Source organism: Pipistrellus kuhlii, unplaced genomic scaffold, assembly GCF_014108245.1.
Source record: "Pipistrellus kuhlii isolate mPipKuh1 unplaced genomic scaffold, mPipKuh1.p scaffold_m20_p_5, whole genome shotgun sequence".
Classification (NCBI taxonomy): domain Eukaryota; kingdom Metazoa; phylum Chordata; class Mammalia; order Chiroptera; family Vespertilionidae; genus Pipistrellus; species Pipistrellus kuhlii.
In genome coordinates this window covers 6,042,288-6,066,836 of record NW_023425551.1, presented here as the reverse complement: position 1 = coordinate 6,066,836, position 24,549 = coordinate 6,042,288, and the positions used below count along the sequence as shown (strand labels likewise).

The following is a 24,549-nucleotide window of genomic DNA, read 5'->3' as shown; positions in this document are numbered from 1 at the left end:
CACGGGCCAAGGGGAGACACCCCGGCAGGCAGGGGCTGGGGCTCGCCCTCAGGGGTTCCCCACGGGCGCCCCGGCCCCCCGGAGCCTCTGGATGAGCAGCCGCAGCCCGGTGACGTCGGAGAGCGCGGGGCACAGCGCCAGGACGCGGTCCACCTGCTGCGGCGGGAAGAGGCTGCACAGCTCCGCGCGGGCCCGGGCGCGCGCGTCCCCCTCGCCCTCGCCGGCCGCGGGCCCCGGGGGCCCCCACAAGGCGCCGTCCCCCCAGCCCAGCCCCGCCCAGGCCGGGCGCCCCGGCTCCCGGGACCACGGGTCGGCGGCGGGCGGCCTGGCCGGGGGTACCGGGTCATCACCCTGCGGGTCCCCGAGGCGGTCCCCAGCCCGGGGCCGAGCCGGCGGGCCCGCCGGGCTCCGGGGGTTCGGGGGGAGGCCGGGCGGAGCCGGCAGGGACAGGGGAGCCGCGGGCGCCCCCCAATCGGGGCGGCGTGGCCGGGGCGCGAGGCCGGCAGGGGGCGCCCCAAAGGGGCCCGGGTCGTCGCCGAGGGCGAGCCGGGCGAGGCCCCCCTCCAGGCCCGCCCCGTCGGCGCCCCGCCGCGCCGGGGGCAGGCCGGGCTCGCGGGGGCCGGGCCGGGGGCCGCCCTGCTCCCCCCGGGGCCGCGGCCGCTCCTCCCGCCAGGCGCGCGTCTGGGCGCGCAGCTCGTCGGCCACGGCCAGCTGCGCGCGGTGCGGCCGCTCCGGGTGGTAGAACTTGCACTTGATGCCGTAGGTGCACTTCTTGCCTGGAGGGGGCGGGGGAGAGGGCGGGGGTGAGACCTGGGGAGGGAGGGCGGGAGGAGAGGCTGTGTGCCGCCCCGGGCTCCCTCCTGGGATGTCGCTAACCCAAAGGGCCCGGGATGCGGAGGCAGCTGGGTGGGGCAGGGCGAGGTGGGGTGAAGGGGCCGGGGCGCAGGAGGGATGCACAGGGGGCAGCACCCGCCTCCCTGGGGTGCAGGCGCTGGGCACAGTAACCTCGGTGTCAGCCAGGAGGGTGTCCGCCTGGGAACTCCCTGTGGCCAGGGAGAGAGACCAAACCTCTCCACCCATGGACCTCCATCTCCATTCTCCCAGGAACCCTGCCGATAGGGGGTCTCGGGAGTGGTGGGCAGTGGGTACTTGGGGCGTAGGACTGCACCTCCATCCGGGGCTGCCTCGGTTTCCTCCATTTGCCCACATTCCTGTGTTAGCCATTGCCCTCTCCCTGCACACTGTCCTACCAGGTGAGGAAATGGTTTATCCTCACAGCCTGGGCCCCTCTGGGAGTGAGAGGGAGCAGAATGCATCAGCCTGACTGTGTTTCGCCTTCATGCCAACACGAAATGGCCCTCCCTGTCACCTAAGGCTTTTGGGGACCTCGATGGGCACACAAACCAAGGCCCGGGGACATCGGATGACTTTCCGAGCGAGTTAGCGAAAGCTGCCCGGAAGCCTGGTGCCCTGGAGGGCTCTGGGTAAAACCCCTAACTCTTCTTTTTTAATCTTATTGTTTAATAGTTTTTTTTTAATTTATTTTTAGAGAGAGGAGGGGAGAAGGAGAAGGGAGAGATCGAATCATCCATGAGGGAAACATCAATTCACTGCGTCCTGCACACGCTCCACTGGGGATCAAGCCGCCTGTGCCCTGACGGGGAATTGAACCAGGGGCCTCTTGGTCCGTGGGTTGAAGCTCAACCACTGAGCCAGAATCTCTGGCTCTTAATGATGACAGCATTGGCCACTGCCCATAAGGGCCCAGGGGTGGGGGGTGGGGGACAGGATGGGACGCAGCCTGCCAGGTGCCAGGTGAAGGGACTGATTTATTAGGGGAGCTTGGGGGGCACAAAGCCTCCCTGCTTCCGGGACCAGCTTTGCCCTGTGTGTGACCCCTGCATCCACCCCCATCCCCCCCAAATACTCCCATGCAACAGGCAGCCCAGATGTCAGCTCATTCCTACAATAACCCCTAACGTCTGAAACTGCCATCGAGGCGCGAGGCCCTGAACTGGGCCCAGGGGCGCGGGGTGTCACCCACCGTACGGGCAGTGCTGCCAGGAGGGCTCCGGGGGCCTTGGCTTCCTGCTCAGGAAGTTGCTCAGGGTGGGTCCTCGGCGGCCCAGGGGGTCGTCAGGAGGCATGAACCTAGAAAGCAAGCACAGAGGGGGCACTGCACCACCAGCAGGGACTCCGCGATTCCACCTGCATGGCGAGCGCCCAGCGGGAGAATGGCGGCCCCGGGCATGGCCTGGGCCAGCTCCCCAGCCAGCACCCTTCCTGCACCCGCAGGCGGCACAGGGTGCGAAAGCAGCACAGCCTCTCTCGCCTGCAGCGTGCGGAGCCCAGCGGATCCCTGGAGAGCAGCCCCTGGGCCGCGGCCAGGAGCCTCTCCCGCTGAGGTCCACGCCAGCGGGCAGAACCACCCAGCCACTCCCTTCCAAGCGCAGGCCCCGGGCTTCCCACCAGACGCGCTTAATCCGATCTCAGGTTGCTGGGGAACCTGCCTTTTACCACGGCCCCGGTGATTCTTATCCACTCAGAGGGAAGCCAACTGCTCTCCACCCGCTCCAGTCCACTCTGAAAGCGGCTCTGAGCTGCCGTCCCCGCTCCTCCACAGAGAAAGTGAGAGACCTCCGTGGGGCTGCACACAGCCCTGGTCCTCTGAGTCCTTGGGGCTCAGATCCCACTTCTGCAGCTACCCCCACCACCCGGGCATTGACTTCAACAGCGAGTGTGGAACCCCCTCGGGCGAGTCAGCAAAGCTGCGGGCCCCAGTGCGGCCCCGCACACCGCCCGCTGCCAGATCCAACCCTCCTCTGCCAAGCCGGCTTCTGGGTGGGTTTGGGGTCAGCTCCGGGGACTGCCAGGCCCCGCACCCGCCCCTGCCCCTCCCCCTCCCTCTCCCCCTCCCTGGCATTAAGTCTAAGCAGGAAGGGAACGCACCCTCAGAGTGCTAACAGCTCAAAGGGAAAAACAACATTCCTGAGAAGGAAAACTCCCCTGGTTTAGCACCATCCAGTGTTTCCTACGAATACTTTTGTTCCCAGGAGATGCTTCCAAGTCACAGAGCCTCCGCTGGAGGGGCTGTGGGTTCTACACAGAGGGCCTGTATGCACCCGTTTGTGTCCCCTAAGGGTCAAGGGTCCTGCTGAGGTCCCATCCTGCAGACCCCGTCCACCAGGCCGGCCCCGAGCCGGGCGATCCCCGGGCAGCTCAGATCCCCGCTGCACAGCCGGCTTCCCGGAGCTGGGCCCCGACCAAGAATCCGGGGAGCGGCCCGCTGCGGTTATTAAAAGTTCCCAAAGGCAGCTGCTGGCTGGACCAAGAGGGCCCTACGGACGTGCCCAGGGCACTGGGGTGGGCACCCTCGCCCACAGGCAGCGGGCAGGCCCTGCCTCTGGCAGCCAGGCAACCTTCTGGCAGCCCCTCAGCAGAGGCCCGCGTGTCAAAAGAAACTTGGCCCGGGCCCCAGGCTGTCACCGGGCCAGAGGCAGCCATGATCCGGCAGACCTTAGGGAGGGTTTTCTGGAACCCACAGTGACCAGACTTGCCAGATTCCTCCAGGCCTGGGCTGAGAAAGGAGCCGCTGGCCTTGCATTTGTGGAAGTGACCAGGGGGCTCCTGCAGGGAGCTGCTGCGGGCATCTGCCCTGGGGATCCGGAGGGTCCTCCCCACCCCCCATGGCTGTGCCAGGTGGTGATGGGGGCAACAGTGTCCCCTGGTGGCACTGTGTCCTGGCCTGGGAATAACAGGGTACAATTCTCTCCCATCCCCACAACCATCTCAGTCATAAATCTGACCAATGCAAGTACATGGATTCAAGGTAAAGGACGTTCAGCTGAATGGAATTGAGTGATTTCCCCGGGACACACGCTCTGTAAGTTGCACAGCTTCCGTTTGAAACCTCACCTCCTGGGACCCTTCAGTCTGCAGGCCAGTTCCAGTCAAGGGCTCATGTCTGGGTTGCAGGCTCAATCCCCCAACTGGGGATGTGCAAGAGGCAGCCAGTCAATGATTCTCTCTCATCTTTAATGTGTGTGGGTGTGTCTCTCTCCCTTTCCCTTCCTCTCTGAAATCAATACAAATATGTTTTCAAAATAGACCTCCTGCCTCCCAGAGCCCCAGATCTTTCCACCACCCCACACTGCCTCCCGGGCTTCAGGGTCTGGGATGGTCTGCCGTGTGCGAGTGGCCCGGCCAGCTGCCTCCTCTCTCCCCATTCCCCCTCCCCAGGCTGCAGCCACTCGCTCGCTCACTCGCTCATCTGCAGCGAGCTCCTGGGCGCCGATGGTGGGAGCCAAGGCCCGGGAGAGGCAGCGCTGCCTTCACAGAGCTGGGGAGCTTGTCTCTGACCACATTCCTAACAGCCAGCCGGAGAGCCCAGAGTGAGGACTGCGCTGTCCTTGCCTGGAACAGAGGCAGGAGGGGGAGTGAGGTCCCAGCCTGCCGCACCCTCCCCGCAGGGTCTTGCCCTAGGCTAGTCTCACCCTTTCCCCTGGCCCTGCCCTCAGTGTGCCTGAGCACATTCCGCCCCAATTTAGCTCAGTCTGGGGGCCCTGGAGCCCTGCTAACCAGCACCTGCTTATGGGTTTGTGCCTTGTGACCCTCGTGTAGCCGGTTACCTAAGATGGACCTGACCCAGAGGAACCAACCTAGGGGGATAGATGAACCAAGCACATTCTCTGGAAAACTTCAACCAAGAGGAATGGAGACAGAGTTGGTGCTAAGACTGTGGCAGCCTCAAGACGATGCCGCCCGCTCCCCCGTATGCTTCCAAAGCACAGCAACAAGAAGATGGAAGCAGCAGGAGGAAGTACAACCAAGTTCCAGATCCCCGGTGACTGTAGCAGTGCTCTTACCAAAGGTGCTACATTCTTTTAAAGAGAAAAAACAAAACGGGATGGTGCCCGGAGCCCACCACGCTTGGCCCACCTGCCGGATGGCCCTCTTTCGGGTTCGCTAGATGTGGACACGGGAACGAAAAGGTCATGGGCGTCGGGGGCACGCAGCCCCGTTGGAGAAAGCGAGGCCCAAAAGAGAGGAGTGGCAGAAGCACAGACAGACCGTGCCGCGGAGGAGCGGAGCGGTGCCCCCACCAGCCGTCGCCAGGCCTGGCGTCCTTGCTGTGACCTCACGCCCCGCTGGGCCCGGGCTGGCGGGAGCGGGTTGCATCCCATCACCCCAGCACACCCGGCGAGGCCCCCCCGTCGGCCACCGCGTACCGGTCGTTGACGAAGGAGAACATGAGCAGCCTCTGCTCGATGAACCACTTCCACTCGGGGTTCTCGCTCTGCAGGTCGCGATAGTTGTCGTTGGAGACGATGACGCCGTCCCGCTCGTAGGCCACCTTCACGATGTAACGGTCGTCGTAGCAGACCACGCGCTTGCCGTTCACCTTGCGGGACGGCGTGCACACCAGCACCGCCTGCCGCTCCAGCTCCTCCAGCACGTGCTGCTCTGGGGGCGCAGGGAGGGGGGGGGGCGGCATGGAGCGGCTCCCTCAGAATGACCCCCTCCCCCCAAGATCATCCCGAGCTCACGGAGCACACGTGACAACTGGGGGGGTCCCCTCTGAGCCAACGCCCGCCTCCCCCTCCCTCCGGCCCAGCACGGCAGGAAGATCGGGGAGATGGTGAGCAGAATAAGGCAGCTGCCCAGGGTCAAGGGGCTCTTGGCTTCTGTCTGCCTGAGCCATGAGGAGGTCAGAGTAGAGTGCCCAACAGAAAAGAGTCCCTTAGACATCAGAGGCCTTTATGGAGAAAGACATTCACATTATAACCGGAATCCTAGCCACGCCTCCGGAGCCCCCCGCCCCCCCTGGAAAGGCTGCTGCCCAGTAGCGGAGAGCCACTGAGCGGACACGGGAACCTGCTGGGGCACCTTCAGGATGGAGCACTGCATCCGTGACAGCTCCGAGGGCCACAAGAATGTCAAGGGAAGAGTCCAGGGTTAAGAATCTACTGCCTGCCAAAACCAGTTTGACTCAGTGGATAGAGCATCGGCCTGCGGACTAAAAGGTCCCAATTCGATTCCAGTCAAGGGCATGTACCTTGGTTACGGCCACATCCCTAGTAGGGGGTGTGCAAGAGGCAGCTGATCGATGATTCTCTCTCATCGATGTTTCTAACTCTCTACCCTTCTCTCTTCCTCTCTGTAAAAAAATCAATAAAACATATTAAAAAAAAAAAAAAAAGAATCTACAGCCTGGGTTCTGGTCTTAGCTCCAGCTCTTGGGCGCCTCTCCCCGCTTTGAGCCTCAGTGTCGGCCTTTGTAAAACGAAGATAAACTCCTGCCTTCGGGTCTGCGAGTCGACTGGATGGGCTCAGCACTGGCAAAGGGGGGATCGTGCACAGATGTCACAAGGTCTCCTGAGGGGCTGAATCCACATCCTAGAAGGTCAGCTCTTTGGCCTTCGCTTTGCCTTTGGAAACATACATGCAAAGCAAAGCCCTTCTGCACACACCAGTTGCTCTGAGCTGGAAGAGGTTAGCATGTTTCACTGATGAACTAAGGAACCGGTATGTCTCCAGGAGTGGTATGGTTGAGTTGTAGGAAAGGGCGCTTTACAAAATAGTGCCAAGTTACTAATTATTTCGTAAAATAAAATAAAATTATATAGGGGGGAAAAAGTGCCAAATTGTTTTTCCAAACTGGGTATATCAAGTTACTACCCAACAACCCAGCACAGCTTACTAAGGCAACCTTGTCAACACTAGGCATTTTCAGGCTTTTGAATTTCTGTCATTTTGGTGGGCGTAAAGTGGCTCCTTGTGGTGGCTCTATTTTGCATTTCTCTGGTTGCTAATGGGATTGAGCATCTTTTCATATGTTTATTGGCCATTTGTGTTTTCTGTGAAAGACCTGTTACGCATTTTGCTGCTTCTCTCTCTTAGTTCTTGGTCTTATTAATTTGGAGACATCCTCTGCAGAGCCCGGACAGTGATCCTTTATCAGGAACAGTGATGTAGAGCCTCTCCCAGTTTGAGGCTGCCCTTTTCATTTCACTGTTCTGTGGCATCCACTAATGAACACAGGCTCTTATGCTAATGTAGTCAAATGTATGAATCTTCCTCCCACACATGTGCAGGTATGTGGCTTGTTTAAAAATACCTTCCCTACCCCTGTGCTTTACCCAGAATCGATTTAAATATGGCACAACTGTTGAAAGCCTCCGTTCTCCACGTTCAGACCATAAAGAATGATATGAGGTAAGCAGTTCATGGTGGACAGCTGCACACACGTGGTTATGCCCCTGCTTCTCATAATCCCATTGAAACGGCAGCAAAGAAGTACAAAAGGGGAGGGGATCCCACGTCACATTAAAAGATGTTCTGTCTAACCGGTTTGGCTCAGTGGATAGAGCATCGGCCTGTGGACTAAAGGGCCCCAGGTTCGATTTTGGTCAAGGGCATGTACCCTGGGTGCAGGCACATCCCCAGTAGGGGTTGTGCAGGAGGCAGCTGATCAATGATTCTCTCTCATCAATGTTTCTAACTCTCTGTCCCTCTCTCTTCCTTTCTGTAAAAAAATCAATTATATATATATATATATATATATATATATATATATATATATATTTTTTTTTTTTTTTTTTTTTTTTTTTTTTAAAGATGTTCTTGGGGACAGCAGCAAACCCAGGATTTGGACAGATTTTAGGAAGACAGAAAGCAGACTGGATCACACAGATGCAAAATGTGCAGAGGGAGCCCCAGGCCAGGATGTGCACAGCAGGCTGAGTAGAGGGGGGCTCCAGGCATGTGGAGAGGGAGGGAAGTCAGGATGCTAACGCAGGGCTACTCCAGGGGCAGCGGCATCCACCTTTCCCTATGTCTGAGCCAAAGGAACATGAAACCCAGCTAGGAAGAGGAAGTTCCCATGTGGCCTTTGTCCTCCTATAGTAAGACCATCATTGTTGTGGCCCATGCAGGGTGTGCTGGGTGAAATCTGCCCGTCACCCCCTGAGGTCAGCCCAGCCCTTCAGGGAACGATCCACATACTAAGAGAGAAAGCCCGTGGCAAGGGGCTTTCATAGATATAATCTGGTTTTTTATTCACAAAGTAGAGGCCCAGTGCATGAAATTCATGCACTGGGAGAGAAGGTCCCCAACCTGGCCTGCACACTCGGGGGATGTCTGCCTGCCAGGAGATCGGGCCTAAGCCAGCAGTCGGATATCCCTCTCACAGTCCAGGACCCCTTGCTACTTATTGCCACCTGCTCACTACTCCTTACACTCAGCTCACTGCCCCTTAGTGCTGCCTTGGAGGTGGCACCACCGTTGCTGCACTCACCAGCTGTGTGACTGGATTCTGGCTGAGTGGCGCTCTCCTGTGGAGGCAAGCTCCTGCATTGAGTGTCTGCCCCCTGGTGGTCAGTGCGCATTAAAGCGACTGGTCGTTCTGGTTGTTCCATCATAACAATCATTTAGGCTTGTATTATATAGATAAAAACTGACAACCAAAGGATCACCAGACTTTTGAAAAGACCTAACAGCACAAAAAAGAGAGTGAGTGAGAGAGAGAGAGAGAGAGAGAGAGGAGAACAAAGGAAAAAATAAATATGACTTATGGAATTGAAGAGAATTTGTGATAGTCTATAGAAGTGCTTGGCAAACTGTGGCTCACAAACCACATGTGGCTCTTTGGCCCCTTGAGTGTGGCTCTTCCACAAAATACCACGGCCTGGGCGAGTCTATTTTGAAGACGTGGTGTTAAAAGAAGTTTAAGTTTAAAAAATTTAGCTCTCAAAAGAAATTGTACTGTTGATATTTGGCTCTGTTGACTAATGAGTTTGCCGGCCACTGGTCTATAGAAATAGTAAAGAATTATTAAAGAGATACTGCATCCATAAGATAAGAATAGCACTTTACTTAAAAATTAAAGAGAGAATTCTTAATTAAGAGAAGTAGGAGCAATTAGTAATCGATAGAATTAAAAACAAAAGCTTTTAGGGAAAAGGCTGAAAGACAAAGTCAAAGAAATCTTCAGAATCCACCAGGAGGTCAACCCTACCATCAACTTGGCTGAAAAAAGGCCAATGGCTTAGCATTTGGCTTCTTGTTATAAGAAAGCCAAACAAAAATAAAGCCCTGTTTGTGTAGCTTAAAATAAACCTATATGACGTAAGAATTAAAAATGAAGAATTCCCTGGGTCCCAGTGTCCTTTTTTTTTTTTTTTTAAGTCAGAACATATGTTGTGTTTTTTGTGGGAGGGGTGTGTGTGTGTTTATGAAGAGACAGGACCCAGGACTCAATAAATAAATATCACCAGACTGAATGAATGTCTCTCTCAGCTCCTACATTCTCTGAGGGGTGGGGTGCAAATCCAATCTTTCTGCAGAGTGTTCAAAGTTGTAAAACACAATTCTTTTTGGCACTTAATCATTCACACTAAAAGATGAAGCAATTTGCTCATTCATGTATTCAACCACTATCTAGTGAGCACCTAGTCAGTGCCAGGTGTCAGGGCTGTGGCGGTGAGCACACACAGTCAGTGCCTGCATGGAGCTCAGGAAGACTTCATCAGACAAACAGCTCTGCAGATCCCTGACTGCAAACAGCAGTAGGACCACGGCGGACAGCGCAGAGTACCTGGGGAGCATGCGCCTGTGCCAGCATACCTCTGATAGGGGTGTCGGCTCTTGGCGGGTCCTTCCTCCAGGATGGGACAAAAACTTTGATGTAGGTGTGTCCTCTTTCCCGGAACCAGTCCACAGCCAGCTGGATTCCCCGGCAGGAGAAGACTTCTTTATTTCCATGGCTATAATGGGAAAACAGATAATCTGTACACACACAGAAAGGATTTCTAACGAGTGATTTCCCCTGGGAATACCATGGATCGCAGTCTCAAAATCAGAGGGAATCAGACAAATCTATATTTTAAAAATATAGTTCATTCTTTGCACAAAATATATCTCTTCACTGGAACCACGTAGCTTCTGGTAGTTTGTAGAAGGCCTCAGGCTCCAACATGTGTGCATTCCCAGGATTAATAGACCAGATTCTCTTATTAACCGAAGCTAATAAAGATCAACATACGCTGGAGGGGAGTACTCATCTGCAGAATGCTCTCACCCTAAGAGAGGGCTGTAACTATGTTATTAGGCTCCCAGGTCCTAAGCAAGGAGGCCAACATTCCCCATAAATTCCACCACAGACATCAATGGTGGCAGGAAGGACAGGGTGGTGTGAGAAGAGGCTCAAGCCCAGGCCGACCCTTGCAAGCTTTACTGAAGATTTTTCTTGCTCCTAAGAGGAGTGAGAAGTCACAAAAGGGTTTAAGACGGGGAGTAGATGTGATGTGATATGATATGATATGATATGATATGATCCAAAGTATGTTTCAGGTCTACTGCTTTGCAGGACTGACTCTCACAGCCCCGCTCCAACCTTCCCTCATAAGCCTTGGTCTCTTCTGAGATGTGAAGATCATCTGGGTTTCCATCCTTGCCACGTTTGTTTACCAACCTCAGAATGCCACCAGGGCTGCCCTAGTTCTGGCCACAGAAAGCTCAGGGCAATCGAAGAATTGAACCATAGCAGGAGCCAGCTCCTCTCATGGGGATGTGTCTCCACGAGGAGCCAGCAGAGGCCCCAGCCAAACAAGAAAGCCCATGGTCACCCCGGGAACCCATGCCCCACCTACAGAGAGCAGCACCCAGCCAAAGGCACCCTCCGCCTGAGCTTCCTCCACCCGCTCAGCATCAGTGTGCAAGCACCCACTTCCACGGGGCTGTGGGCAGGGGCTGCAGAGCGGGAGCGCCTCTTGGAGCTGACTTTGATATTCGCAGAGAGCCCTGTGTGTCAGGCCACATTGCACAGGGACCGCATTTCATTGTGACAACCAGCCCTGGAGGAAGTGACCTTTGTCCCGCTTTGCCCTTGAGGAAACTGAAGCAGAGTGGCATGCCAGCTTGCTGATCTGGCCGATCTCAGAGCCTCTTTTGCTGGGCTGCAACCGCTTCCTCCCAACTCCGTTTATTCCCTTCATCCCTCGCCCTCCCCGGCCTCTGCCCCTGAGAGCCAGACCCCACTCCTGTGGAGCCCGCGTTACTGGCTGCTAACAGGGAAGGAGGGGCTGGGCGCTTATTACTAGACACTGTGGGCCAGTGTCTCAGGCCCTGGGCAAAGGAAACAGGAGGGTAGGTTTTGAATAAAGGGAGGGTGGAAAAAGGGGAAGTGGGCTGGGGCCTGAGACACATTTTGCCTACATGACAGCCATGCCTGAGGCAGCCACAGTTAACATGTAGCCCCGAACGGGGACAGGACCATCTAACTGGGACAGGTCTGGATCTTCAACGATTGCCCAGAAGGCTCCGCGGTCTCTGCGGCTCACAGCACAGGCCTTTGGGGTGTGACGCGGACAGGGCACCACTGTTGGACTGTTCTGTATCTGGGGTTAAGTTGTCAACACTCTGAACCTGGAGTTACAACCCTTCTCACGCAGGGATCACCCCCAGCTTAGGCCTGAAGAAAGAGGGAGAGGCAAGGGGCTGCTTGGAGCACCCTCATCTCACCGATGGGAGGGTGCATTGCAGACGTAGGTCGGAACCCCAGGCCAAGCCCCCGGCCGTGGGAACCCACTGATGGGGGCCTGGTCAAGCCCTGAGCCCACTCGCTGAAGATTCCTTCCTCCAAAAGATGCCAGAAGCTGCTGAGGTTTCTAATGGTTTAAAAACATCAACAGCAACACCTCAAAACCAAAAGCCCAGTACCCCAAAATGAAGACACAGTCAAATGAAAGCCTTGCCCGGGGCAGTAAGAGGATGTGAAATTATCAGGTGGATTTCCCCCACGCTGAGGTCCTTCAAATCACGCCTCTGCTTAATTTGCCTACAGAGCGAGCTTGCGGCTCACAGCACTTGTCACGTGAGTTCCTCCCAATCACCGCGGGCAGCTTCCAATCTGCTTTCAATGAAAGCAACCTTCTTTTTAAAACCTGCGGGACAGCCCTGGTCGGTTTGGCTCAGTGGATAGAGCGTCAGCCTGCTGACTGAAGGGTCCCAGGTTCAGTCTCGGTCAAGAGCAGGCACCTTGATTGCAGGCCCATCCCCAGTAGGGGGCGTGCAGGAGGCAGCTGATTGATGATTCTCTCTCATCGATATTTCTAACTCTCTATCGCTTTCTCTCTTTCTCTCTGTAAAAAAATCAACTATATATATATATATATATATCTTAATAAAAAGATAAAATAAATAAAATAAAACCTGCTGGACATTTTCCTAAAGGACAGGTATATTGTGACCCAGATATTCAACTCCCATCTCACTCTCTCACATACATACACACGCACACACATGCACACATACACATGTGGCGGTGAGGGGATTGGACGGAGGTGAGGGGATTGGACTTGTCAGACTGCAACAGAGCCACCAAGCCATGCACCCCGATGCCCAGAGGGTCCCCTGAAAACTGGCGGCAGCAGCAGCAGAAGCGTCCCGGGCTCCAGTCCTGCAGCAAGCACCTGGGGTCCTGCGGAGGGGCTCGGTACAGCCTATCTGCAGTGGACAAGTCCAAGTCCGGGGCTCACTGGGCAGGCCCTGGCCCAGGATAAAAGCCCTGGGGTCAGGGTCTCCCACCCTGAGACCCTCTCCAAGGCTGGACATGGCCATGGAAAGGCAGAGGTGCCTGGTGCAGGAGGAAATGGAGGGCTTTGGCAGAGCATGGAATCCAGAGCCTGGCACTTAGTGTTCTGTGACGTTGGGCGAGTTACTTACTTTCTCTGAACCTCTGACAAAGAATAAAAATCCCTTTATTGATTTAAAAAAAAAAAAAGTCATTTCTTTCAAGTCATGCATCAAAGAACCATCTTGAATCTTACACTGTTAGAGATAAAAAAACAGTGAAGATTATTATTTAGTCTAACCTCTTAATTGTATAAAAAGGACTCATAGAAGGTGATTCCCACCAAGGTCATGTAGCTGGTGAGATGAAAGGCTAGAGCTGCACGGTGGGCACTCACGGCATGAGGCTGTCTGCACTTAAATGCAAATGAATGCAGAATATTAAAATTCAGCTATGTGGTCACAGCAGCCACATTTCAGGGGCCAGGCAGCCACAAACGACAAGTGGTGACCCAATGGGCACAGAGCTTTCCAACATCACAGGGACCTCCTGGTTTTCTACATGAAATACACAGCTATGGGGCAAGCCTGAGGGCTGGCTTCTTGGTTCTGACACTGCAACTTAGAACTCTCACTGAAGCTGACTATCACTTAGGAAATGCTAATGAGGCCATCAGTCCTGCTCGTAAGAGCCAAATGGGATCCCTTTGCCGTTACAATGAGAGGAAAGGGGATGTGGATCTATTTAAATGACTTGAGGATAGTATGTGTTTTGTGAAACAGGCCAGGCTCTCATGTGCTTTGAGCAAACACATTCCCACTTCTTTAAAAAGCGCTTGAGGGGGGAATAAAAAGCACTTGGGGCCAGCATGGGCATGGCTCAGTGGTTGAGCATTGATCTCTAGAGACTAGGACTGTGGCTGGCAAATTGTGGCTCGCGAGCCACATGCGGCTCTTTGGCCCCTTGAGTGTGGCTCTTCCACAAAATACCATGGCCTGGGCAAGTCTGTTTTGAAGAAGTGACATTAGAAGAAGTTTAAGTTTAAAAAATTGGCTCTCAAAAGAAATGTCAATCGTTGAACTATTGATATTTGGCTCTGTGGACTATAATGAGTTTACCAGCCACTGGACTAGGAGGTCATGGTTTGATCCCCAGTAGGGGGTGTGCAGGAGGCATCCAATCAATAATTCTCTCTTATCATTAATGTCTCTATCTTTCTCTCCCTCTTCCTTTTTCTCTGAAGTATATTTATTTATCCATAATAATAAAAGGGTAATATGTTAATTAGACTGGACATCTTCCGGATGTCCAGACATCCTTCCTGACCAAGCTGAAGCCAGAGGGAAGCCAGCCCGGGCCCCAGGTGCCTGCCGATGGCGAGAGGAGGAAAGCCAGGGTCCTGGGTGCCAGAGGGAAGCTGGTGCCAGCAGCTGAGGGGAGGAAGGCCTATTCTGGCACAAATTTTCATACATTGGGCCTCTAGTATGTTTATAAAACCTACAGCTTTAATAATAATAATAATATATTTTAAAATACAGATTTCTATTTAGGTAACTAAAAAAAAAAACACCTCATACACACACAGAATGACAAGGTCTGCAATACTACAAAACCTCAGCAAAGGAGAATTTTGAGAAACCATGTTTCTGAGGTTAACTGAGTTTTGAGGTCAAGAGATAATAACTAGACACGGCGTTGGGTTTCAGTCATCCATCCGCTCCCTCTGAAGGGCAAGCCCCACGCTGGGATCTGTCCTGAGATCTGCCAGGGCCTGGCCTGGTCCCGCTGAAAGTCTGGCAGGAGGACACGCGGCGTTATTGTAAGAGGGAGCTGCACCTCAGACCCCTCTCTCCCCCAGACTGGCCTTAGACCAGGGCAAGTCGCATTGGCCGTGGTGGCCGTGCAATGTGTCCTTTGTTTCGGGGATGTGTATGCCTGTGTAGACCTGTGCGTGTGCATGCACGTGGTACGCACGCTGAGAACACGCACAGATGCATGCGCTCTGGTTCACCGGGGTGATTTCCGGGCAGCACGTGTCTGACACATTTTAGTGGACAGCCTCAGAGGTGGTTTGCATCTGTAACTCGCAGATTGAGCTCGAAGGGACTAAACTGCCACAGCTGGAGGGCCAGAGGTGGGACTAAATGGATGTAGCCAGGACACATTACGGTCACGTGCAAATAGAGGATGTGGTTCCAATTTGAACTCCACACAGTAACAGAGACTTCCGTGAAAAGAAAACCCTCCACCCAGCCTGTCAGAACAATTCCTAAAACACTTCCGGTCCCGGGAGAGATGCTGTGCTTCCCTGCGGTGCGAAGCCCTCTGTGCCCCCTGTGCCCCACAGCCTTTCTGCTCCTGTGATCTGGACGCTCAGGGCTCACAAAACCTTCCGCCCGGAAAGGTCTGCGATGTGAGTGATATTTACAGTGATAAATACATCTTGTATTTCTATTGATGCCCAAAGGGAGCGGGGCCCGGTCAATAGGAGGCCAGGATCCCCTCTCCCCACCCCTTAGACTTTCTTTCTAGGACCTTCAGAACCTATTGGATTCCTAAAAATCCCACAGCTCCCCCAGAGATCTTGCATTAAACAGGATTCAGCCCTAACCGGTTTGACTCAGTGGATAGAGGGCTGGCCTACGGACTGTAGAGTCCCAGGTTCAATTCCAGTCAAGGGCATGTACCTTGGTTGCATCCCCAGTGGGGAGTGTGCAGGAGGCAGCTAATCGATGTTTCTCTCTCATGGATGTTTCTAACTCTCTATCCCTCTCCCGTTTCTTCTCCCTTCCTCTCTGTAAAAAATTAATAGAATATATTTAAACAGGATTTCACAGGCTCCTGGGAGCCTGCGGGAGAAGGTAACAGACCCCTAAGGCCCAGCCCCTGAGCCCTGGAGAAAAGGCTCCATTTCCCTCTCTGGTCTAATCGAGCTTAGGAAGCCCCCTCTAGCTACAGCCTGACCTCCCACCCACCAGGCAGGGCACACAGGACCAGCCCAAGGCCCAGCGTCTGGGCTTGAGCCATTCCTGCGGTTCCAAATTCCAAGGGAGACCAAGGCCCCAGGCCCCTGCCAGCCAAAGGGTGCGCTGCTGCCTCAGTGCTGCTGCCAACACAGTCTTTCCTCGTCCCCTCCGCAGCCCGGCCTCGGGAGCGGAAAGCCTGTCTGGCTGCAGCTGTGGGGACTGAGTTCATAGGGCTCTGCCCTTCGCCTGCGGTCACCCAGCCAAGCAGCAGGATAATGCACGAGTGTGGGCAATGCCTCCTCCTGGCCCGGCCCAGCGGGGGGTGTGGGGGAGGCCGCAGAGATTCTCTCACCACTGAGCTTGGCCTCACCAGGAAAAACAACAAGGCAGGGCCTGTCGCTCTCATCTCTGAAACACGCAACACGGAAGGTGCCCATACCCAGATAGTAACAGCCCTGTCTGCAGCCTGGGGCCAGGAGCCACCTCACGCACCTCGGGAACCACCCCCCACCCCACAGCCCCAGCGGAGGGCTGCCAACCAAGTTCAAGTTCATTCTCCCGTCTGATTCTCACACCCTCGAGGGAAGCAGAAGAGGAAAGGAGAAACTCGGCTTTCCCAGAATCCCAGAATCACACAACTGGTTGGGGACAGACTCCCGACAGGACCCTGGAAGAACTGGCCGCTCTGGCCCAGTTACCCACAACCTGCCTCCCAAGAGGACTCTCTCGGGGTTCATGTGATAACAGCTGCCAACTGTGGAACCCTCGCTGCGCGCGTCAGGTTCTGTCCTCCGCATTTCATGCAGCTCCCTTCTAGGGTGGTTTCATGCATTACAGAAGGAAAAAGTGAGGCTCAGAGAGGGTAAGCAACTTACCTGAGGCCACACAGCCACTAAGGGATGGGAAAGGATCCAAAGCCCCATCCATGGGCCAAACCACTGAAAAGAGGGCCAGGCCTCCCACCCAATCCCGTCGTCATCCCTCCCCCGGAGAGAAGGAAGCTACCTCATGGCCACGTTGCTGCCGTCGATCACGATGGGTCTCAAGGAGCTGGCCGGGTCTCCGCACTCCTCCTCCTCGGGGTCGGCGCCCAGCCCGCGCCGGATGGAGTCCGGGGTCCCACAGGAGCCCCTGGGGACCAGCAGGGGGGCGGCGCTGCCCTGCGGGGCCCCGGGCCGGCTGCCCGTCTGGATCAGCTCCTGCAGCACGTCGTTGACCAGGGCGTCCCGGCCCAGCTTGGCCAGGACCCGGACCACGTCCTCCGGGTCATAGCCGAGCTTCTGGAAAAACTCCATCTTGCTTGAGTGCTCCATGCTGTGCCAGCCAGGCCCCTGGCGAGGGTCCTGCCCCCGGCTTTGTCCTGGCAGAGCCCCACCGGTATGAGCTAAAGAGAAAAGGCACCCGTCAGGCGCTGTCTGGGCAGCCGGGCTGGCCGTCAGGTTACGGAGGGCACACGCACCACTCTCCCGTATCTGTCAGGAAATCGCGCTGAGGACGCCTGGCCCCTGTGGGGATTTTCAGCTGCTCGGTGTGGTTGGGGAGCCACAGATGCAATCACGCTGCTCAAGGCCCCACACAGCACCCCGGCAAGGATCCCCAGCCAGAGGTCCCCAGGCCTGGGACCCTGGCACACAGGCGGAAGAAATGCTTCTGAAGCTTGGCCACGGGGAGAACTGGGTTCATGCCCATTCACAGTTTGAAGCCCTCGCCCCAATACCTGAAAATGTGGCTAAATTTGGAGCTGGGGGTCTTTAAAAAGGTAATTAAGCTGAAACCGGTTTGGCTCAGTGGATAGAGCGACAGCCTGCGGACTGAAAGGTCCCGGGTTCGATTCCCGCCAAGGGCATGTACCTTGGTTGCGGGCACATCCCCAGTAGGGGGTGTGCAGGAGGCAGCTGGTCGATGTTTCTCTCTCACTGATGTTTCTAACTCTCTCTCTCTCTCCCTCCCTCTCTGTAAAAAATAAAATAAAGGTAATTAAGTTAAAAAGAGGTCCCTGATCCAATAGGACTGGTGTCCTTGTAAGAAGAGGAGCCTTGGACACAGGCGGCTACAGAAGGAAGACGATGGGAAGACAGAGAGAAGGCAGCCGTCTACAAGCTGCAGAGGGAGTTCTCAGAACCAACCCTGCACCACCTCGATCTCAGACCTCTAGCCTCCAGCACGGACACAATCATAATAGTAAGTAAAATATTACATAATAGCATATATTATTACACAAAATAGTATTATAATATGTAACACATAAGATATAACATATGATGTACATATAATCAAGAGTGCCCGATCTGTGGTGTTTCGTTATGGCAGTTCTGGTAAACTCATGCAGCTCCTCAGCTTAAACAAGGAAAAATCCCCCTGGCAAATTCCATGCCCAGCAAGTGCACCCAAATCCAACTCTCTGCACTGGCTGGGCTTTCCCTAGCAATTAATTCAGACCACTCTGAACCTCTAGGTCCTCATCCACTGGGATCCTTTCCCCCCAGGCGTGGCCCGCACCTCTGTGGGGAGGTGGGGCTGCAGCCAGATGTTTACAAATAAAGATGATTAACCAAGAGAACACTCTGGACAGACTGGGTCCTTCTCTCCTCTCCTCACAAAGACCAGCATCTTTCAAAAAACACCTTAGAAGACAGACATAATCCTGAAAATAAATTAACTGTGAGAAGGTGAAACAATGCAGACGTATAAGAATAAAAAGATATAAAAATATATTCTGTCTCTTCGGACACACCCCAAATCCCACTTGCTGAGTATTTGCGCTCTCCCAGCATTTTTTCTATGCATTCACTTGCCTATCTAACAGACACACAGATGTATTGTCCTAGGAGGATGTTTTTTTTAACATAAATAGTGCCATACTGTATGTAATCTTCAACAACGTGCTTTTCTTATTAAAAATGAGTTGTGGAGCCCTAACCGGTTTGGCTCAGTGGATAGAGTGTCAGCCTGCAGACTGAAGGGTCCCAGGTTCGATTCCGGTCAAGGGCATGTACCTTGGTTGCGGGCACATCCCCAGTGGGGAGTGTGCAGGAGGCAGATGGTCGATGTTTCTAACTCTCTATCCCTCTCCCTTCCTCGCTGTAAAAAATGAGTTGTGGCAATCTTCCCATGCCTGTTTATCTGCTCTTCCCACTGCATCTCCACATTTTGAACGGGGGCCTGGCACAGCTGAACCTTGATGCGTATTTGTTGGGTGGATGGACAGATGGCTGGACTAAGGAAGGAAGGAAGGAATGGTGTTTAACCATATGCCAAAGGATGCCGTTTAAGTTGCCTTCCATTTTTCCCTGTTACAAATCATGCTCAATGGAACCATGGTGCTGGCTGATTTTGGTCTTGACCTTCAAGTTAGTCTCCCACAGGAATCCCCTGCAGGATCCACATCTCTCTTCTAGAATCCCAGCTCAGCTTCTCCTTCTCATGCGAGGCCTCTCCCTATGGTGCTGGAGCCCGAACAGAACCAACCATGACAGGGGCTGGTAGGTGAAGGGCAGTTTTCAGCCAGACTCCTGGACAGAGAGGCCTCTACTGCGCCTATTTATCGCCATCACCCCCCTGCCTGGACCCCTAGCGCCCTCAGATTATAAATATCTCTGCACTCGTGGTGACTACAAGGCAGGCCTTGGATTCTTGAGCAGGCTGCTGGGGTGGCACTTGTCGACCTCACCGCCCACCACGGGCCCACCAGCTCTTTTTCTGGTGCCACGTTGGATCCCTCCCGGCTCCCCCACTATTCCAGAACATTCACGTCACCATGCCTGCTTTCCTCTCCACCAGGAATGCTGTTTGGTTTGACAAACTTCGAGATTCAGCTCAAGTGCACTCAAAGCGGTCACCCTTAACTCCACAGACAGAGTGAGAGGCTGGTCATCTCACCCACTGGGCACTTTGCTCACACCTGTCATGACATGCTGAATTCTTTATTTCTCAGGAATCTGCGAACTGCACTCTGACCTATTTGTCTCAGAATCACCAATACCTGGCATATGCCTACTCTACCTGAGTTTGATAGATTTTCCTTTAATAAATGTCAAAAGCTGAAATTATCTTCTCTCCCCATATGTTTGTTTCTTTTTCTTGGTTCTGAATCTCAATAAATGGCTTCTCCCTGAGGCCCAAAGAAGAATCTCTTCTTCCCTTTCTCTTACATCCACATTCAAATGTCTTTACTTCTACTTCCTGGATATTTTCCATAACCACCCTCTCTTTTACATTCACAGCACCACCACGCTAGTGCGTTCATTCACTCATTCATTCATCTATTCATTCATTCATTCATTCGTGTAACAAACACTGATCACCTACTGTGCTGCAACTCAGTTCTATGAAAACAAAGTAAAACACACTTAATTTCAATTCATTCAGAACCTATTCAGGAAAACAGAAAACAAACGTAAGCAATAAGCCCTAAATCATGATGATAAATACAATAGTTTTGATTATAAAAATGTGTTTTAAAAACACAGGTGAGGAATGAGTCATCTTCCTTTGAGGGAAGGAGAGACCAGAAGGGCCCTCACAGACTGAGAACAAAGGAAAAACAGGCCTTTCCCAGCCAGAGCCGGCCATGTGTCTCTCCCGGGGGCTCTTCTCCCACTGTCACCCACCGCTCCAATCAAGTGCGTGCACTGACTAACGACTCCCTGTATCTCCTCGAACACGTCTGTGTGCCTCCGCCCTGCACAGAGCAAACGCCATAACTCTACAGCATGAGTCTGAAGGCCCTTCCGCACGGGGCCAGGCCCACCCTCCAATATCCTTGGCTACCACTAGTCCAGCCTCTCCTTCTACTCCTAGCAAGTGGCCAGTCCCCTCTCAGACGGCTGTTCCCTTGGGTTGGGGTCCAATCTCCATGGAGGAGGAGGCACTCACCCCGCCTGGCAGCCCAGCCTCCCCCCAGGAGCCGCTCACTGTCCCTGAAAGGCCCTCTCTCCCAGGCCAGCCGGCCTGCTCTCCAGCTCTTCCCTCTGCCCGGAGCACCCGCCCCCCGACCAGGCCCAACCCCACTGTCACATCGCCAAGAAGCATTACCAGTCCCAGTAGCTCTAGCTCCAGTTCCACCCAGCCCTCCCTGCTGACGCGTGCACTGCAGCACTTACTTTGGTTTGGGAGAAAGAGAGAAATGGAAGAGAAAGAGGGGGAGGAGAGAAAGACTAGCAGGACGGGACTAAAGTCAGAGAGAAGAGAAGAAAGACAGAAACAAGCAACACGAACATAAAAGTACTCGTTGTTTCCACATTGCGTCCACGTAGAGACTCTTGCTCAAACTTTCCATGATCTCTGGTGGGTGGGCGGTAATGAAAGCACTCTCTTTGCATAAGTGGAGAAACCGAGGCTCAGAGGGGCACCGAGTGAAGGGTGCAAAGCTCATAAATGTCAGAGACCGACCACAGGTAGAGCCAGAAACACCCGCTGCTCTGAGCCATGTTCAGGGCGGAGGCAACAGCTTGTCACTGCAGAGGGGGGACCCAACCATGACGGGTCAGGCGACCTCTCTGGCCCCAGAGTGACAGCTACGAGGAGAGTCCGTGTGAGCTCTGTAAGCTTGCGTTCTGGGATGACAGAAACCTGAACATCTTCAAGATAAAAACCGCAGGTCTCTCACCCGGGGGAGGATGTGGGGGGGTGAGTGGCCACACCAGGCCCGGCCGCCAGCAGCTCTCTGCAGAGCGCTCAGGCCCCATACAGCCGCCTTCTGAGGAGCCTTCACTGAACCATCTGCCCACGTAGAGGCTTTTCCCCCTGAGACTCTAAAACCAATTTCATTTCCTTTGAAAACTTCCAAATAAGGGAGAGGCCGGGGCTGGGGGCTGTTCTGGGGCCCCGCACCCCATCGCTCCCTGCAGATGGGACGGTCTTTGAGCTGCTACACGGCCGGCTTCTTCTCCTTCCTTTATTTTAAGACCTGAGAGGGTGAACCAGTTCACGAGAGCTTTCTTCCTCAATCTTGACTGGAAGTCACAATCCTGACTGGTCAGTAACACTGCAAATCTCCCGGGTCTCCTCAGGAGCGCCCACAGGCTCAGCACTGCAACCTCTCCTGGGTGAGCAGTGCGGCGACTGCTGCTCGGGTAGAAGCCCAAGTCAGCGGTGACCCAACTACGCTGTGGAGGAGGGGGGACGTGGGACCTCACCGGTGGGAAATGGGAGTCAGCAGACCTGGCCCTTCTAGAAACAACAATCCATCCCAGGAAGGGCCCTGGGGACAGGAATAAAGAGGAACATGAGGAGGAAGTGGGAGGGAAGGCCTGTAGGGAGCCAGCAGCTTACGTGCATGCAATGCTTTATAGTTAGAAGGCACCTCCTTCTAACATAAAATAAATTATTTTATTTTAAATAATATAACATATATAAAAACAATTAATTAAACAGAGAATTAGCCTATCTTTGGAAAGGCGAACATCTCTGGGAGGCGGAAAGGGCTGCCCATGTTGCAGGTGAGAAAACCGAGGAGGAGAGAGAGATTGTTGACTTACCCAAGATCCCACAGCTAGTAAGTGGGGGAGAGAGACCAGACTCCCAAGAGCAGTGACTCCCACCATCTCCCAGGTCAGAGGGTGCTGCCCACAGCTGCTCAGGGCCTCAGGGCAGAGGGAACCCCCACATCGGCCTCAGACCCCCAAGTCCACCCCCGGCCCCCTCTGCCAGCTCCCCTGTGACGGGGAGCGAGTTTTTGTGGGGGCCCAGGCGGAAATTGCCCAGTTCAGCTCAGCTCCAGAGCTCTCGGTGGAGTCAGTTAGATTTTGGGGAAGTCACAGAGAGGCAAGGACTTCAGCCCAGGCCTGCCCCCCCCCCCCCACCTCCCGTTTTTAAAGAGAGTTACAATTTTTTTAACTGTGGTGAAATATACATAAAGTTTGTCATGTTCACTATTTTTTTAAGAGTGCAGTTCGTTAGAATTAAGCAAGCATCACCACCATCCATCTCCAGAACTGTTTCATTTTCGCCAGTGGAAACTATACCGATGGAACACTAACTCCTTCTCCCCTCTTCTCCCCACGGCAAATAGTTCTACTGTGGGTCTCACATGGAATCACAGCATCTGTCCTTCTGCGATGGCTTATTTCACTCAGCAGCATGCCCTCAAGGTTCACCTTTGCAGTAACATGTATCAGAATGTCCCTCCATTTTCAGGTTGAGTAATACTTTACTGTGTGTACGTACGGCATTCTGTTTAGCCTTCCATCGGACGGCGGACACTCGGGTTGCTGCCACCTTCTGGCTGCCGGGAATTGCTGCTGTGTGTGTGGGCAGACTGGCCTGACCCTTGGTTATCTCCTTGAACTCGTCTCTTGCTACAGACTACAGGCTACATGTGAGTATGTACAGCCCAGGGCAACTCGGAAGCGACGTTTCAAAAAAAGCAAAACCCTCTGCCATCCTCCACTCCCAGCCTCTCCACATGTCAGGTGCTGGCACTCCGGAGCTGGCCTCCCTGGCCTTGGAGAAAAGCGTATGGTCTTGGGGGCATGGCTGAGGCTTCTCATGGGGGCAGAGGATTAGCCAGCACTGTCTTCACATTAAAATGCATTCCGGCGTCCTCACAGGCCTGTGGAGCACCCAGAGCCACCCTCCGGAGGAGCCGGTGGCCGGCCAGGAAACTGGCGCCCACACTGCAATCTCCGATCTAGAAGCCTCCCAGAGCGTGGCACGGGTTTAAAAAGTGTCCAGGGTCCTGTTCCTCCCGGCTTCATAACACTAAAACCCTCCCGAAGACTGCAGCACAAGTGTCTACTGAAACCAAGGAGCTTCCTCTGCTTAACCTTTCTCCCACAAAAACCATCCTGCAATCAAAGACAGTTTTGCTGAACTAAACAAAGATCTCACCTCAAGGCAATTGAAAATGCTTACCTCTTTTTCTCCCCCATCTGAGCACTTACAAAGATTTCAGGTGTGAGAAAACAGATTCCTCACCCAAGACCTGCTCTCCAACCGGCGCCCCCTCCCACCCTTACGCTGGTTGGCTCTGCACACAAGGCTGCCAGCCGGCCGTCACTCACCGGCACAGCCTGGCACTCACCGGCACAGCCTGGCACTCACTGGCACAGCCTGGCCCGCGGTCCTCGCAGTGGCTCCGGGGCCTCCGTTCCTCTGGGCGGGCCAGCTGCCGCGCTGCCCGCTCCTCCCGCCGCCCAGGTGCCACTGAGGCCACGTGGCTGCGGGAGGCTTCTTATGCCCGAGCACCACTTCCTGGCTGCCGCGGTCCGCTCAGCTGCAAAGGTACTTTTGGTTTGGGTTTAAAAAAAAAAAAACACAACAAGGCGAGGAAGAAAGCAATCAAATGAGGGAGGCATTCAAGCCTGAGCCTCAGCATGAGTCACGAATCAAAGTTTAACAACCACATGCAAAAGAGCCCTGGGTGAGGGCCCTGGCCCCTGGCCGGCAGCACAGGAAAGCCAGGAGGGGCTGGGGCGCTAACGGGGTGAGGGGGGGACTTCCGCTCCGAGTTCCCACCCTGGCTACAGCTGAGCCCACAGGCCCCGGAGACCAGTCCGGGCTCCCAGCTTCCTACAGAGGACTGCAGCACACAGAAGCGGCTGGGCAGATAGGGTGCCCAGGGCCATGGGCCTGGGGAAGGACCCTGTCCCTCCGTCACAGAGTCCCTAGGAAGGCCCCACGTCCTGTGGGCTGGGGGACCAGGCTACTTGCCTCTGTGGGGATATGACCCTGGGCACAGGTCCCTGCAGCCCTGCAAGAGGTAGGAGACTGCTTCTCTGTCCTTGAGGCTTGGGACCCTGACCCCAGGCCCACCTGACCACAGCAGCCTGCTGCCTCAGTGCATCTGGGCAAATAGACCCCAAACTCTGCGTTTATTTCCTGCACTTGGGGATGCCCATCAGGGATCAGAATAAGACACAGAACAGGATCAAACCACACAGTAGCCCACCTCCCGACAAAACACAGTGCCTCTGACGTGCCCAAGACCAGAGAGGCTGGCCATTCTACCCCTACACCGTTTATTAAGGGACCTTACGGGGGGCATCGTGGCAAGATGAAGAAACAGCCTCC

The 24,549-nt window shown here is 54.5% G+C and overlaps 1 protein-coding gene across 1 annotated transcript; it reads right to left on the bottom strand.

Moving 5' to 3' along the window:
• ZC3H12D (zinc finger CCCH-type containing 12D) lies at positions 1-23,710 on the bottom strand. Its single transcript, XM_036413246.2, has 7 exons — positions 23,587-23,710; positions 21,800-21,805; positions 16,543-16,921; positions 9,625-9,764; positions 5,229-5,463; positions 2,045-2,151; positions 1-776 (listed from the first exon to the last, which is right to left on the bottom strand). The coding sequence occupies exons 3-7, from the start codon at positions 16,848-16,850 to the stop codon at positions 49-51; spliced, it is 1,518 nt and encodes a 505-aa protein (XP_036269139.1). The 5' UTR covers positions 16,851-16,921; positions 21,800-21,805; positions 23,587-23,710; the 3' UTR covers positions 1-48.
• Between the last annotated feature and the right edge of the window lie 839 nt (positions 23,711-24,549).